This window comes from Myotis myotis, unplaced genomic scaffold, assembly GCF_014108235.1.
Source record: "Myotis myotis isolate mMyoMyo1 unplaced genomic scaffold, mMyoMyo1.p scaffold_m19_p_10, whole genome shotgun sequence".
NCBI classification, from domain to species: domain Eukaryota; kingdom Metazoa; phylum Chordata; class Mammalia; order Chiroptera; family Vespertilionidae; genus Myotis; species Myotis myotis.
Genome location: NW_023416314.1, coordinates 12,278,426 through 12,291,337, shown reverse-complemented (window position 1 = coordinate 12,291,337; position 12,912 = coordinate 12,278,426). Strand labels below are relative to the sequence as shown.

Genomic DNA, 12,912 nt, shown 5'->3' with positions numbered 1-12,912 from the left:
AGTAACACAAGTAGGAGAAGCGAAATGGGGAGTGTAGGCTCTGACCCCGGGGTGTGAGCCTCGGCGCTGTTTCCCAGCTTTCTAAAGCGAATGGAACGGAGAATCTAGCGATGTATCGTGCAGGCTTTTTTCGTGCAGTTTGACCAGATTAGCGGAGCCATGACATGTTAGGAAAGTGATTGATGTGGGACAGAGAAAAATTCTGCATCTCAGAATCTGCAAGTAAAATCTTTTATTACCTGAACAGTAGTTTGATAGCACTTTTCAGTATCTTAGGATTTATGAAGTGGTCTCACGTTGGTTAATTTCTTTGGAGCCTCCTGATAGCCTATGGCCTCAGTATTGTTTTTATGTGTTTTTTTTTAAATCTAAGGCCATCAACTGTCCTTACTCCCCTTTTTATCCCTGGACCTTGGCCTCCTAAACCTACTCAAAAGACTTTTACCCTTAAATTTATCTCTCTCTTTCACATTTAATTTCTCTCTCACGACTGGATCATGCCCAATAACAACACGTGTTAATCTCTCCCATATTTAAAAAAAAAAAAATCCCTTGAGCCCTGGCCAGGTGCTCAGTGGTTAGACATCGGCCTGCGGGTTTGATTCCGGTCAAGGGCACGGACCTCGGCTGCAAGTTCTATCCCGCCTCCCTCTGGTCTGGTGGCGAGGGAGCAACCAATGGATGTCTCTCGCTCTCATATCCTGTTTCTCTCTCTTTTTACCCCTTCTTCCCTCCCTCCTCTGTCTCTAAGTAAAATCAATGGAAAAAATATCCTCAGGTAAGGATTTAAAAAATAATAATAGTCCCTTGGATTCATTCCCAGCAACTGGCCACCACCCCATATCTCTGCTCCCTCCAAAGAATCCTTACTATCCTCAGCTTTCTCACTTCCTCAACACACCCCAGGCTTTCTTCCTTGCTGCTCCACCAACCGGTCAGCAGCAAGCTTATCGGGGCAAATCCAACTTATTCTCCATGTCCTTGACCCTCCAGCAGCATTTGACACAGCTGAGCACGCTCTTTTTTCGTGACACACATACAATGTAATTATTTCTCAGTAATGCGAGTGCCTCGTTTCTGAATCAGAAATTTTTGAGCCCTGGAAGATATTCCATCAATATTTTGTACCGTTCATAATGTCACGGTGACACACAAGTTAGCGTGCATTAACATTTTCACCACTATTTTCTTAAATTTAGACAACCAACAAAACAGTAAATCGAGCCCTGGTTTGTGGTGCTGGTCAAGTCCGGTGATGTCCATATTCCCACCCTGGCCAATTCCAAGCTAGGACCATGGCCTCAGCAACTGGGAAGAGATGTGCTGCAGTGCACTGCCATCGTGTTTCCACCAGGCAGATACCCGTAGATGCTATGCGGAGACCAAGTAATACCTAACTGTGGGTGCTTTTGCTCCCCAGAGGACGTTTGGCAATGTCTGGAGATATTTTTGTTTGGTTGTCACATCTGTGCTACTGGCATCTGGTGGGCAGAGGCCAGACATTCCGCTGAACTCCCTACCATGCATAGGACAACTCCCATAACAAAGACTCCAGTTCAATGGTGATTATAAAAGAATCAGGGACATAGAAAGGGAATGGACTGACTATTCTTGGGGGGGAAAGGGGTGTGGGAGATGTGGGAAGAGACTGGACAAAAATCGTGCACCTATGGATGAGGACAGTGGGTGGGGAGTGAGGGCGGAGGGTGGGGCGGGAACTGGGAGGAGGGGAGTTATGGGGGGGAAAAAAGAGGAACAAATGTAATAATCTGAACAATAAAGATTTAATTAAAAAAAAACAAAAACAAAGACTCCAGTTCAAACTACCATTAGTGCCATTGTTGAGCAAGCTTGCAAAAACATCAGCAACCTCAAGAAAATTAGAAGTAAAATATAGTGATGGGGAGGGAAAAAAACGTTTACTCTCTTAGGTCCTGTGATTGGAGCCTGCAAATTAAACTGACAAAAGACAGACTCACAGGAGAAAAGGCATAAAAATTTTATTTGATGTTAATATTTCAATTTTACATGCACACAGAAAAGGAAGGCAAAACCCAAAGAGGCTGTTAATATTGTATACCATGATAACAAATGGAGGTAAGTTTGTGAAATGATAAGACATAGGAAGAGAAGTTTAGGAGTAAACTAATCGAAGAAAAGGGTTAAGTAAGGTTTGTTGATGCAGACCCACCTTAGTGCCATTGACAATGGTTATTTTCTTCCTCCTGGTATGGGAAAGGAAAAAGGCAACACCTTCTCGAAGGGAAGTTACCTCTTTCTTTTAGGCAGCTAAACTCAGGGTAGAGAGCTTTGATTACATCTGCTGTTTCTCAGTTGTCTTCAGCTCAATATAATCCTTATGCCAAAGTGGATATTTTGGGGTAGGATATTCTGTTCCCCTTCAATAGTAAAATAATTAGTAAGTTAGGAGTTTTGAGTATTTATTACCTTTATTTAATTTAATTGTAAGTTAAGTTAAACTTTAATGATTGCGGTTAGCCCGGCTGGTGTGGCTCAGACATTGAGCATGGACCTGTGAACCAGGAAATCATGGTTCAATTCCTGGTCAGAGCACAAGCCCGGGTTGGGGGCTCGATCCCCAGTGGGGGATGTGCAGGAGGCAAGTGATCAATGATTCTCTCTTACCATTGATGTTTCTATCTCGCTCCCCCTCTCCCTTCCTCTGAAATAAATAAAAATGTACTTTAAATAATAATGACTGTATTTAAAATAAGCTCACAACATTTTTGCAATTGAAAATTTGATTATTCTGAGCCAGTGCAAGCCAGCTCCAGTTCACCATCCTAACCATGTGAGTCAATTTCCCATATACAGTGGGGCCTTGACTTATGAGTTTAATTCGTTCCGAGACTGAGCTCGTTAACTCAAATTACTCTATCAACTCAATGCAAAAAATCGGCCGAGAACAGCCGGTATCTCAAAAAACTCATTAGTCGGGACACTCGTAAGTCAAGGCCCCACTGTAATTGTAGTCTGGCTCCTGCCTGCTTTTTTTTTTTTTTTTACCTTATGTTCTGCTCCTCTGCCTCTTCTCTAAGCTCCGATGACATTTTCTTTCTTTCAGCCACTTGAAGACACCAAGCTCCTTATCTCGAGACATTTTTATCTTCTGCTCCCTGTGCCTAAAAACCTATCACTTTCCTATCATTGCCTGTTTGCATCATAAAAAGTAATGTCTCCTCTTAAAGAGACCTCCCCTGACTACTTGTGCTGAAATACCCGTCATTCTTTATCCCACTACTCTTATCTTTTTCTTCTTTATTGCACGTGCACTTCTTTTGTTTTTTACCTCCATATTTTAAATATCATGTTATTCTACTTATTCTTCATTTCTTTTAGATTAGCTATTTCTGGTAACTTCCTACAATGTGAAATGAAAATTAGCTCTCACACCAAACCACCACAACACACACACACACACATATCTATACTAATAAAAGGGTAACATGCTAATTAGGGTGGACGCCTTCCAGATGTCCATCCAAACAAAGCCACAGCGGCTGCGAGGCCCAGGGCTTAGGCCTCACAGCCGCTGCTGCCGGCAGTGGCAACAGCAGCGGGGTGATGCGGGTGGTGCCTTCCCCTGATCAGCCCAGTTGCCTCCCGCAGAGGGAGGCCAGACTGCAGCTTAGGCCCACACCCCAGGGGGAGCCTAAGCCATGTGTAGGATATTCCCTGAGGGCTCCCAGATTGTGAGAGGGGGCAGTCCTGGCTGAGGGACTGCCCCCCGTCCCCCAGTGCACCAATTTTTGTGCACTGGGTCTCGTGTGTGTGTGTGTGTGTGTGTATAAAACCCACAAGCTGGGCTGACAGTTGTGAGTGCAGCAGCAGTGACGGGAACTTCTCCCGCCTCTGTTGCAGCACTAAAGATGCTGACTGTGGCTTAGCCCTGCTCCCCCTAAGCGGTTGGTCAGACATTCCTCGAGGCCTCCCGGGCTGCCAGAAGGATGTCTGACTGCCAGCCTAGACCTAATCTCCTGGGGAACAGGCCTAAGCAGGAGGTGGACATCCCCCAAGGGGTCCTGGACTGCGAGAGGGTGCAGGATGGTCTGAGGCCCCCCATCCTCCGAGTGCATGAATTTTTGTGCACTGGGCCTCTAGTATTGGAATAAAATCTTACATTCATCCCTAAAACCAAATCCCCTTAGTCCCCTGGTCCCTCCCCAGAGACAATCACTGTTACCAGTTTCATTCCAGAAAAGGCAATGGGAAAAATATATGTCATGGCCATTTCACTTCTAAAAATCTATCTAACAAAAATAGTTGCACAGGTATACAATGATGTATAAGTTTATTCACTTTGTAATTGTAACAGCTAATATACAATCTGAATGTCCAATAATAAAGAATAATTAAATTATGGCATATCCATACTTAGGAATGCTGTACAACTATAAAAAGAATGTATTAATTTGGAAAAGTCTCCAACACATATTGTTAGGTAAAGAAAGCAGAAAATATGTACAGTTTTATCACATTAATACAAACAAATAATCCTGTATGATATATGTATATGTGTATATATAATATATAACCATGTGCATGTGCATGTATACATATATATTGTTTAAATTTATATATATGAAAAGAGCTGGAAGAATCACACATCCATTAACAGAGAAATATAATCTTTCAAGAAAGGACTTGGCTAGAAGAAATGGAGGATTTTTTACTCTACAGTTTTATATTGTTTGAAATTTTTTCTCCAAAAATGTATTTATGTACTATTTATATAATAATTTTAAAGTAAATAAATCTCAGCAGTAATATGAATAATTTTGAATTTAAAACAGTAATGAGATGTTAGGTAGGGAATGCTATTTACATATTTTTCTAATGTCTGAATATTACCCTGATCCTGTGGTTAATTATGAATACCAAATATCGCATTCTGTATGTTGACTGGTGAAAAAGAAAATATAAGAGTATACAAGACCAGTGGACAAGAAAATATAAGAGTAGCCCTAGCCAATTTTGTTCAGTGGATAGAGCATCGCCCTGCGGACCAAAGGGTTCCAGGTTTAATTCTGGTCAAGGGCACGTACCTCAATTGCAGGTTTGATCCCTGGCCTTAGTCGGGGTGCATGCAGGAGGCAACCAATCAATGTGTCTCTTTCATCATTGATGTTTCTATCTCTCTCCCTCTCCCTTCCTCTCTGAAATCAATAAAAAAAATTAAGAAAAAAAGAAAGCAGAAAAAAATATTTAAGAGTAATGAATCTGTATTACAAAGGCCACTTTACAAATCGATGGAGCAAAAAGAAATGACAAGATTTGGAGGCAATTGACTAATTAAAAATGAATAATAAAATTAGAGCTTTATCACACAAAAAAAGAGTAATGAATCAAGGTAATCACATTTCAAAATTCAGTATAATTATTTTTCTATTTTTTCCTCACATTTTAAAAAATTTAAATTTTTTCTCCTTTAATTCTCAGCCGAGGATATGTTCATTAATTGAGAGAGAGAGAGAGAGAGATCAGTTGCCCCCTCTATGCACCCTGACTGGGGATCAAACCGGCAACCTAGGTATGTGACCTGACTGGGAATTGAACTCCCAACTTTTTGGTGTGCTGGATGACACTCCAACCAACTGAGCAAGCTGGCCAGGGTTTTTCCTCACATTTTAAAATTAATGAACAACATAAACTGATGAACAAAAACAGATCCAGAGACAGAGAAGCATTGATCAGACCATCAAACCTCAGAGGGAAGGCAGGGGAGGGTGGGGAAGAGGGGAGAGATCAACCAAAGGACTTGTATGCATGCATATAAGCATAACCAATGGACACAGACACCAGGGGAGTGAGGGCATGAGTGGGGGAGTGGGAGGGGGTGCTAAGGGGGGGTAAGGACACATATGTAATACCTTAATACAGAAAATAAAATTTGATATGATTTTTAAAGTTATGATACATCTCAGATGTCAAAGCTATCTTTTGTATTTACCTTACTTAATAATAGAAACAGTGACAGTGTCCTTAAAAATTATTAAAACTGATTATTACACTATTTACAAAGAAGAATTTTTTTTTTCCCCTGAAGTATCCTGAAATACACAAATAAACTACACATTGTGCCTTCTCCACCTGCTGGCTAGAAAGAGTATATCTTAAAATAGCAGTTTACTCAGTTTGGACTATGATAAAGCATCTCAGAACCATATCGCTACTATAAATTTAACATATGGCATTATTCATTCATTCATACAACTTTATTTAATTTTCACTGAGTTCTAGTGACATTTTCATAATGGGATATATAAAGTAATTTTAAATATATCTATTTGCTTTTTTTTTTTTTTTTTTTTTTTAGGACTTTAAATGTCTTTGGTACAAGAAAAGGAATTTGAATTTGCAAAGAGGGATAAAGCTGCCAGAGTCATTCAGAAGGCCTGGAGAAGGTTTCTCGTGAGTTTTTTGTTTGTTTGCAGCTTTATTGCTAAATAATTTAGATATCATAAGGTTCACCTGTTTAAAGTGTACATTTCAGTAGATTTTAGTATATTTAGAGTTGCTTTAAAAGCAGACTGTTTTTTAAAGTTTCAAAAAGTTAATTATCTTATTAGCCTCACAAATATTTATGGAGTTCCTAATCTGGGCCAGGCACTTTGATAATAGCTACTATCAATGAAAGTATCACTAATTGTCTTATTTGGCTTTCACCTCTAAAAACTTATTTATTGACTCTGGAATCAGGTTTGTGAACAGGTGTTAGGGATACATTCACTCATTAAATATTAATTGAATACCTACTCTTGAGGACTTAAAGTTCAATAATACACCATACCTGGGTTAATGTATTAGTTCCTTATTATGCTTTAATATGGGTAGAGCTGGTCTTCTTATCCAGTAAGGAATATTCCAAGTTGATTCCCTGGTTAGGTGAGAGCCAAGAGCTAAAATGACTTCACTTTTCTCTTTCTGATAGCAGCAGCACTCTCTCTGCTTGATAATTTTGTGTGAAATCATATGGCTGTGTTTCTAGCACAGAAGAACACCCTTGTATCAGTTAATCACATTTTGCAAAGTAGCTTCCATTTTTTCCTCTATTGCCACTATCAAAGCCATAAAACCTATTCTGGGGGTAGCTATTAATTTTCAACACTAAAATACATTTTTTTCTTAAAAATCTATTCCTTTGATGATTTCAATCAGCATACTTATCTAGGCTTAAGGGTTGTTTGTTTTTTTTTGTCATTTGTAAGTTCTTTTATCTTACATCCAAATCCAAAGAGCCACATGCTATTAAAGCCAACTATATTCCTGGCACTGTGCTAGCATTTTACAATACAACCTTGCCCTTAAAGAGTTTCAGTAGAGAAGACATGCATATAAACAAACAACTTGTATATGTGTGGTAGACTGAGCACACATTTTCACTTTCTATTCCTCCAACACCCCACTGAAAGAACAATATACAGAAACTTAACCCATAACACAGAGAAGAGAGTTCGTGAGCAAATAAGAAATTTTATTTCACTTATGGAAAACCAAAACAGGTGGTAGCATCCTGTTGGACAAAACTGTGTATAAGACTTGTCTAGATATACCTCAAAGGGGCCCCAGTGAGAGAGCTAGTTTGCCATTGCAACCCTCGAAAGGATGTGGGTTAGGATTCAGCAATTTAAAAAGCCTAGAAGAGAATGACTGTAAACAAGGGGGCTGACTGAAAGTCTGTACCAGTTGACTCAGTGGTTGAATGTTGATTTATAAACCAGGAGATCAGGTTTCAATTCCCAGTCAGGGCATATGTGGGCTCAATCCCCAGTGTGGGGTGTGCAGGAGGCAGCCAATCATTGATTCTCTCTCATCATTGATGTTTTTCTCTCTCTCCTCCTCTCTGAAATCAGTAAAAAAAATATATATATATTTTTAAAAAGTGGTTAGAAACTCTGAACAAGGGCCAACCATGAAAGTCATGGTTCAAGTATAATGCAAATGAAAATAGTTTTAAGATATAAAGAGAGTACATTTGATCCTCATTCTAGATACATTCTACTTCAGGTAGCTAAGAGGGTGACTTGTAAATAAGGATGCATAGTTTTAGCATATTATGTGGCCTTAGAATAATTTGCATAGTGATAGTAATGTAAATATAGATTTTTTTCTATCATTTAAATATTTTTATCAAAATAATGTGTCTTTCTTTAACATAAATAAAATAATGTAGATGCATACTAAAAAGTCTTTTATGTCACTTCACTGTTTTCCACCTTCATCCCTAAAAGCAACCACCTAAACTGTTTTTTGGATCTTCTAGTAGTTAGTGCCATGCTTTTAAGTAACATATATATAATAAGTAATATATATATAACATATATATAATATAACATTTATATAATTATTTTTTATTTGTCAACTTTAGAAGTGATTTGAAAAGATAGAGAATTTCTTACCTTTTACAACCCTACTTATTATCTCCCCTCCTGGTATCATAAATTATTATTTTTTCAGTTCTTCTGTTTGTTACCTTACTGCTTTAAAAAATATTTAAACATATATTTCTTGTTCCATCATGCTATATAGCATTATTTGACAACTTATATATGATGAAGATATAAATATCCCTACCCTTTTCTTCACTTAATCTCCCAATATCCTAACCCCAAATTTCTATCACCTCTACTACTATATTGTCAATATTTACTTGGAACAGTTTTTTATATATCCTTAATACAAGTCCTTTACTGAATATATGTATTATGAACATATGGCACCACAAAAAGATACTAATAAAACTTCAATAACTGACACTAAAGAAATGGAGATCTCTGAACTGTCTGAATGATCCTCTTAAAGAAGTTCACTGAATTACAAGATCATATAGACTGAAGTATGGGTGTGTACTTTGGTGGAAGCATTCCTTCCATGGTGCTAAGATTTTTATAGCCATAGAGCCCAAATGTATGAGAGGAAGCAAAATTTTCACTAGTGGATCATTAGAAGTAATATTGAGAGGAAGCCACTTTCATTTCTACCCCTTGATTCTCAGAATCATAATTGTTGGCTCTGGGCAAAATAACATCATATGCTCGTTATTGATTCATATGATAATACTATGACATAGAGAACATCACCCTTATCTGAAAGGTGTTATTACTGGAGCTCTAACTGTAACTGAGTCTCAAAAATTCCACTCCACCATTCTCACAGGCCAGTTAGTTTAGGGCATCGCTTTTCAAACATTTTCATCTGATGGCACACATGAATTAATTACTAAAATTCTGCAGCACACCAAAAGATACATATTCTTTGCCCAATTTGACAAAAAAAACAACTGGTATAATTTTTATTCCACTCACTCTGGATGGCTGTTTTTGTGTTGGCTGTTGTCATTTCTTTATTTGACAACCTAAGGGGAAAAGAGGTTAGTGCCCCTGACTAAATAGTCAGGTATTGCATTATTTTAAAAATGCTTGCAGTATGGTCCTGAGGATTAAAAATGGTGCAGAGTAAGTGGATGCTGCATGGACATGCTCCCAGGAACAAACTGGAATTACACTAAAATACAGAAAAATTTCCTGAATAATCAATGGAAAACTCCCCGGGGAGAACACTGGTACCTGAGGACCAGAAGTAGAGACCACATAGAGACTGGTAGGAGGGGCAAAGGTGCGAAAGAGCTGGCCAGGCACCCACAGATAGCAACTAAAGTCCCTGAGACATATCTCAGCTCTGGGGGGTTGCCACTGAGAACTCTGGGACCTAATCCGCAAGCTGGGCCACTCAGCAGAGAGCACCAAAACTGAGAAGGGTACCCACATAACATCTGGCTGTGAAAAGCAATGGGATACTGTCTGCCAGGGAGTGAGAGCTGAAAATCCAGGCGTCCTGTTAAAAGGCCAATGCACAAAATTCCCTGTGGAACTACCCACCTTGTGCTCAGGCAGAGGAAGGGTGAAGTGGACTGGAACTCTGAGAGCAGAAACCAGGACTGGGGAGAAAAACCAAGATGGCGGCACAGGTAAACACCGGAGATTGCTGTTTAGCACAACCACTTCAAGAATACAACTAAAAGACGGAACGGACATCATCCAGAACCACAGGAAGGCTGGCTGAGTGGAAATTCTACAACTAGAACAGCCGTGGGCAAACTACGGCCCGCGGGCCGGATCCGGCCCGTTCGGCTGTTCTGTCCGGCCCGCGGAGCTGAAAGAACGGTGGGTTCTCTTGCTCTCCCCGCCACTCCTTCACCAGCAGCAGTGTTAACATGGCAAGGTCGGGAAACACAGCTGCAGCTCCTTCTTCTGAGTCCAGTTTAAGAACCCATTGTGGCCCTCGAGTCAAAAAGTTTGCCTACCCCTGAACTAGAAGGAAAGAGAAAAGCATACCGAGACTCAGAGGAGCTGTGGGGTGGAAGTAAAGTACAGAGGTATGGAGGTGCACGCAGAGAGGGCTGGCAGCTGAGGACACAGTTGTCTTTTTCAATCGGTAGGGAGTCTCAGACCACAAGGGCATAATATTAGAAATAAACTACAATAAAAACAACTCAAGATACTCAAACACTTGGAAGCTGAATAGCATGTTATTAAATATTGATTGGGTTACCGATGAGATCAAAGAAGAAATCAAAAACACCCTGGAAACTAATGACAATGAAAACACAACAATCCAAAACCTATGGGACACAATGAAAGCAGTCCTGAGAGGGAAGTTTATAGCTCTACAGGCCTATCTCAAAAAACAAGAAAAAATGATAGTAAATCATCTAACTCTACATCTCAAAGAATTAGAAAGAGAGCAACAAGAAAAGCCCAGAGTGAGCAGAAGGAAGGAGATAATAAAGATTAGAGCAGAAATAAATGACATAGAGACCAAAAAAACAATACATAAAATCAATGAAACCAAGAGCTGGTTCTTTGAAAGGATAAACAAGATTGATGAACCTCTAGCCAGGCTCGCCAAGAAGCAAAGAGAGAGGACGCAAATAAACAAAATCAGAAACGATAGAGGTGAAATAACAACAGACCCCACAGAAATACAAATGATTGTTAAAAAATACTATGGATAACTCTACTCCAACAAACTAGACAACCTTGAGGAAATGGACATATTCCTAGAAAAATACAACCTTCCGAAACTCAATCAGGAAGAATCGAAAAATCTCAATAGGCCAATAACTATGGAAGAAATTGAAGCAGTCATCAAAAAGCTTCAAGCAAACAAAAGCCCTGGATCGGACAGCTTCACAGGGGAGTTTTACCAAACATTCAAGGAAGAACTAAAACCTATCCTCCTCAGACTACTACAAAAAATTCAAGAGGAAGGAACACTTCCAAGATCATTCTATGAAGCCAGCATCACCCTAATACCAAAACCAGGTAAAGACAACACATTGAAAGAGAATTACAGGCCAATATCCCTCATGAACATAGATGCCAAAATACTCAACAAAATTCTAGCAAATCGGATCCAACAATACATCAGAAAGATCATACACCATGATCAAGTAGGATTTATCGCAGGGATGCAAGGATGGTACAATATATGCAAATCAATAAACGTGATACATCACATAAACAAATTCAAAGATAAAAATCACATAGTCATATCAATTGATGCAGAAAAAGCGTTTGAAAAAATTCAACACCCATTTTTGATAAAAACTCTCAGCAAGGTGGGAATAGAAGGATCATATCTCAACATAATAAAAGCCATATATGACAAACCCACAGCCAACATCATAATCAATGGACAAAAACTAAAACCATTTCCCCTAAGAACAGGAACAAGACAGGAATGCCCACTCTCACCACTCCTGTTCAACATAGTACTGGAATATTAGCCATTGCAATTAGACAAGAAAAAGAAATAAAAGGCATCCAAATTGGAAAAGAAGAAGTAAAACTGTCCTTATTTGCAGATGACATGATATTATACATAAAAAACCCTAAAGACTCCATCAAAAACTATTAGACTTAATAAATGAATTCGGCAATGTAGCAGGATACAAAATTAACGCCAAGAAATCTATGGCATTTCAATACACCAATAGTGAACTTACAGAAAAGGAGACTAAAAAAAATAAAATCCCATTTACCATCGCACCAAAAAAATTAAGCTACCTAGGAAAAAACTTAACTAAAGAGGTAAAAGACCTCTACTCAGAAAACTACAGGACGTTGAAAAAAGAGATAGAGGAAGACATAAAGAGATGGAAGAACATACCATGTTCTTGGATTGGTAGAATCAACATCATTAAAATGTCCATACTACCCAAAGCAATCTATAAATTCAACACTCTTCCCATTAAAATACAAACAGTATATTTCACAGACCTAGAACGAACTCTCCAAAAATTCATCTGGAATTAAAAAAGACCCCAAATAGCTGCAGCGATCCTGAGAACGAGCAAAGTAGGTGAGATCTCAATACCAGATATCAAGCTGTATTACAAAGCCACTGTTCTCAGAATTGCCTGGTACTGGCACAAGAACAGACACATAGATCAATGGAATAGAATAGAGAGCCCAGAAATCAGCCCGAACCAATATGCTCAATTAATATTTGACAAAGGAGGCAAGAACATACAATGGAGTCAAGATAGTTTCTTCAATAAATGGTGTTGGGAAAATTGGACAGATACATGCAAGAAAATGAAACTAGATCACCAACTTACATCATACACAAAAATAAACTCAAAATGGATAAAGGACTTAAATATATGACAGGAAACCATAAAAATACTAGAAGAATCCAAAGGCAACAAAATCTCAGACATATGCCAAAGCAATTTCTTCACTGATACAGCTCCTAGGGCATTGCAAACTAAAGAGAAAATAAGCAAATGGGACTACATCAAAATAAAAAGCTTCTGCACAGCAAAAGAAACCATCAACAAAACAACAAGAAAGCCCACTGCATGGGAGAACATATTTGCCAATGTTA

At 38.9% G+C, this 12,912-nt stretch overlaps 1 protein-coding gene across 1 annotated transcript in view; it reads left to right on the top strand.

Moving 5' to 3' along the window:
- Positions 1-12,912, top strand: part of CUNH11orf65 (chromosome unknown C11orf65 homolog) — a 76,074-nt gene that overhangs the window by 655 nt on the left and 62,507 nt on the right. Inside the window, exon 2 of the mRNA XM_036324513.1 lies at positions 6,338-6,432. Coding sequence (XP_036180406.1) covers positions 6,346-6,432 — 87 coding nt within the window. The 5' untranslated portion in view covers positions 6,338-6,345. The remainder of the gene's footprint in view (positions 1-6,337; positions 6,433-12,912) is intronic.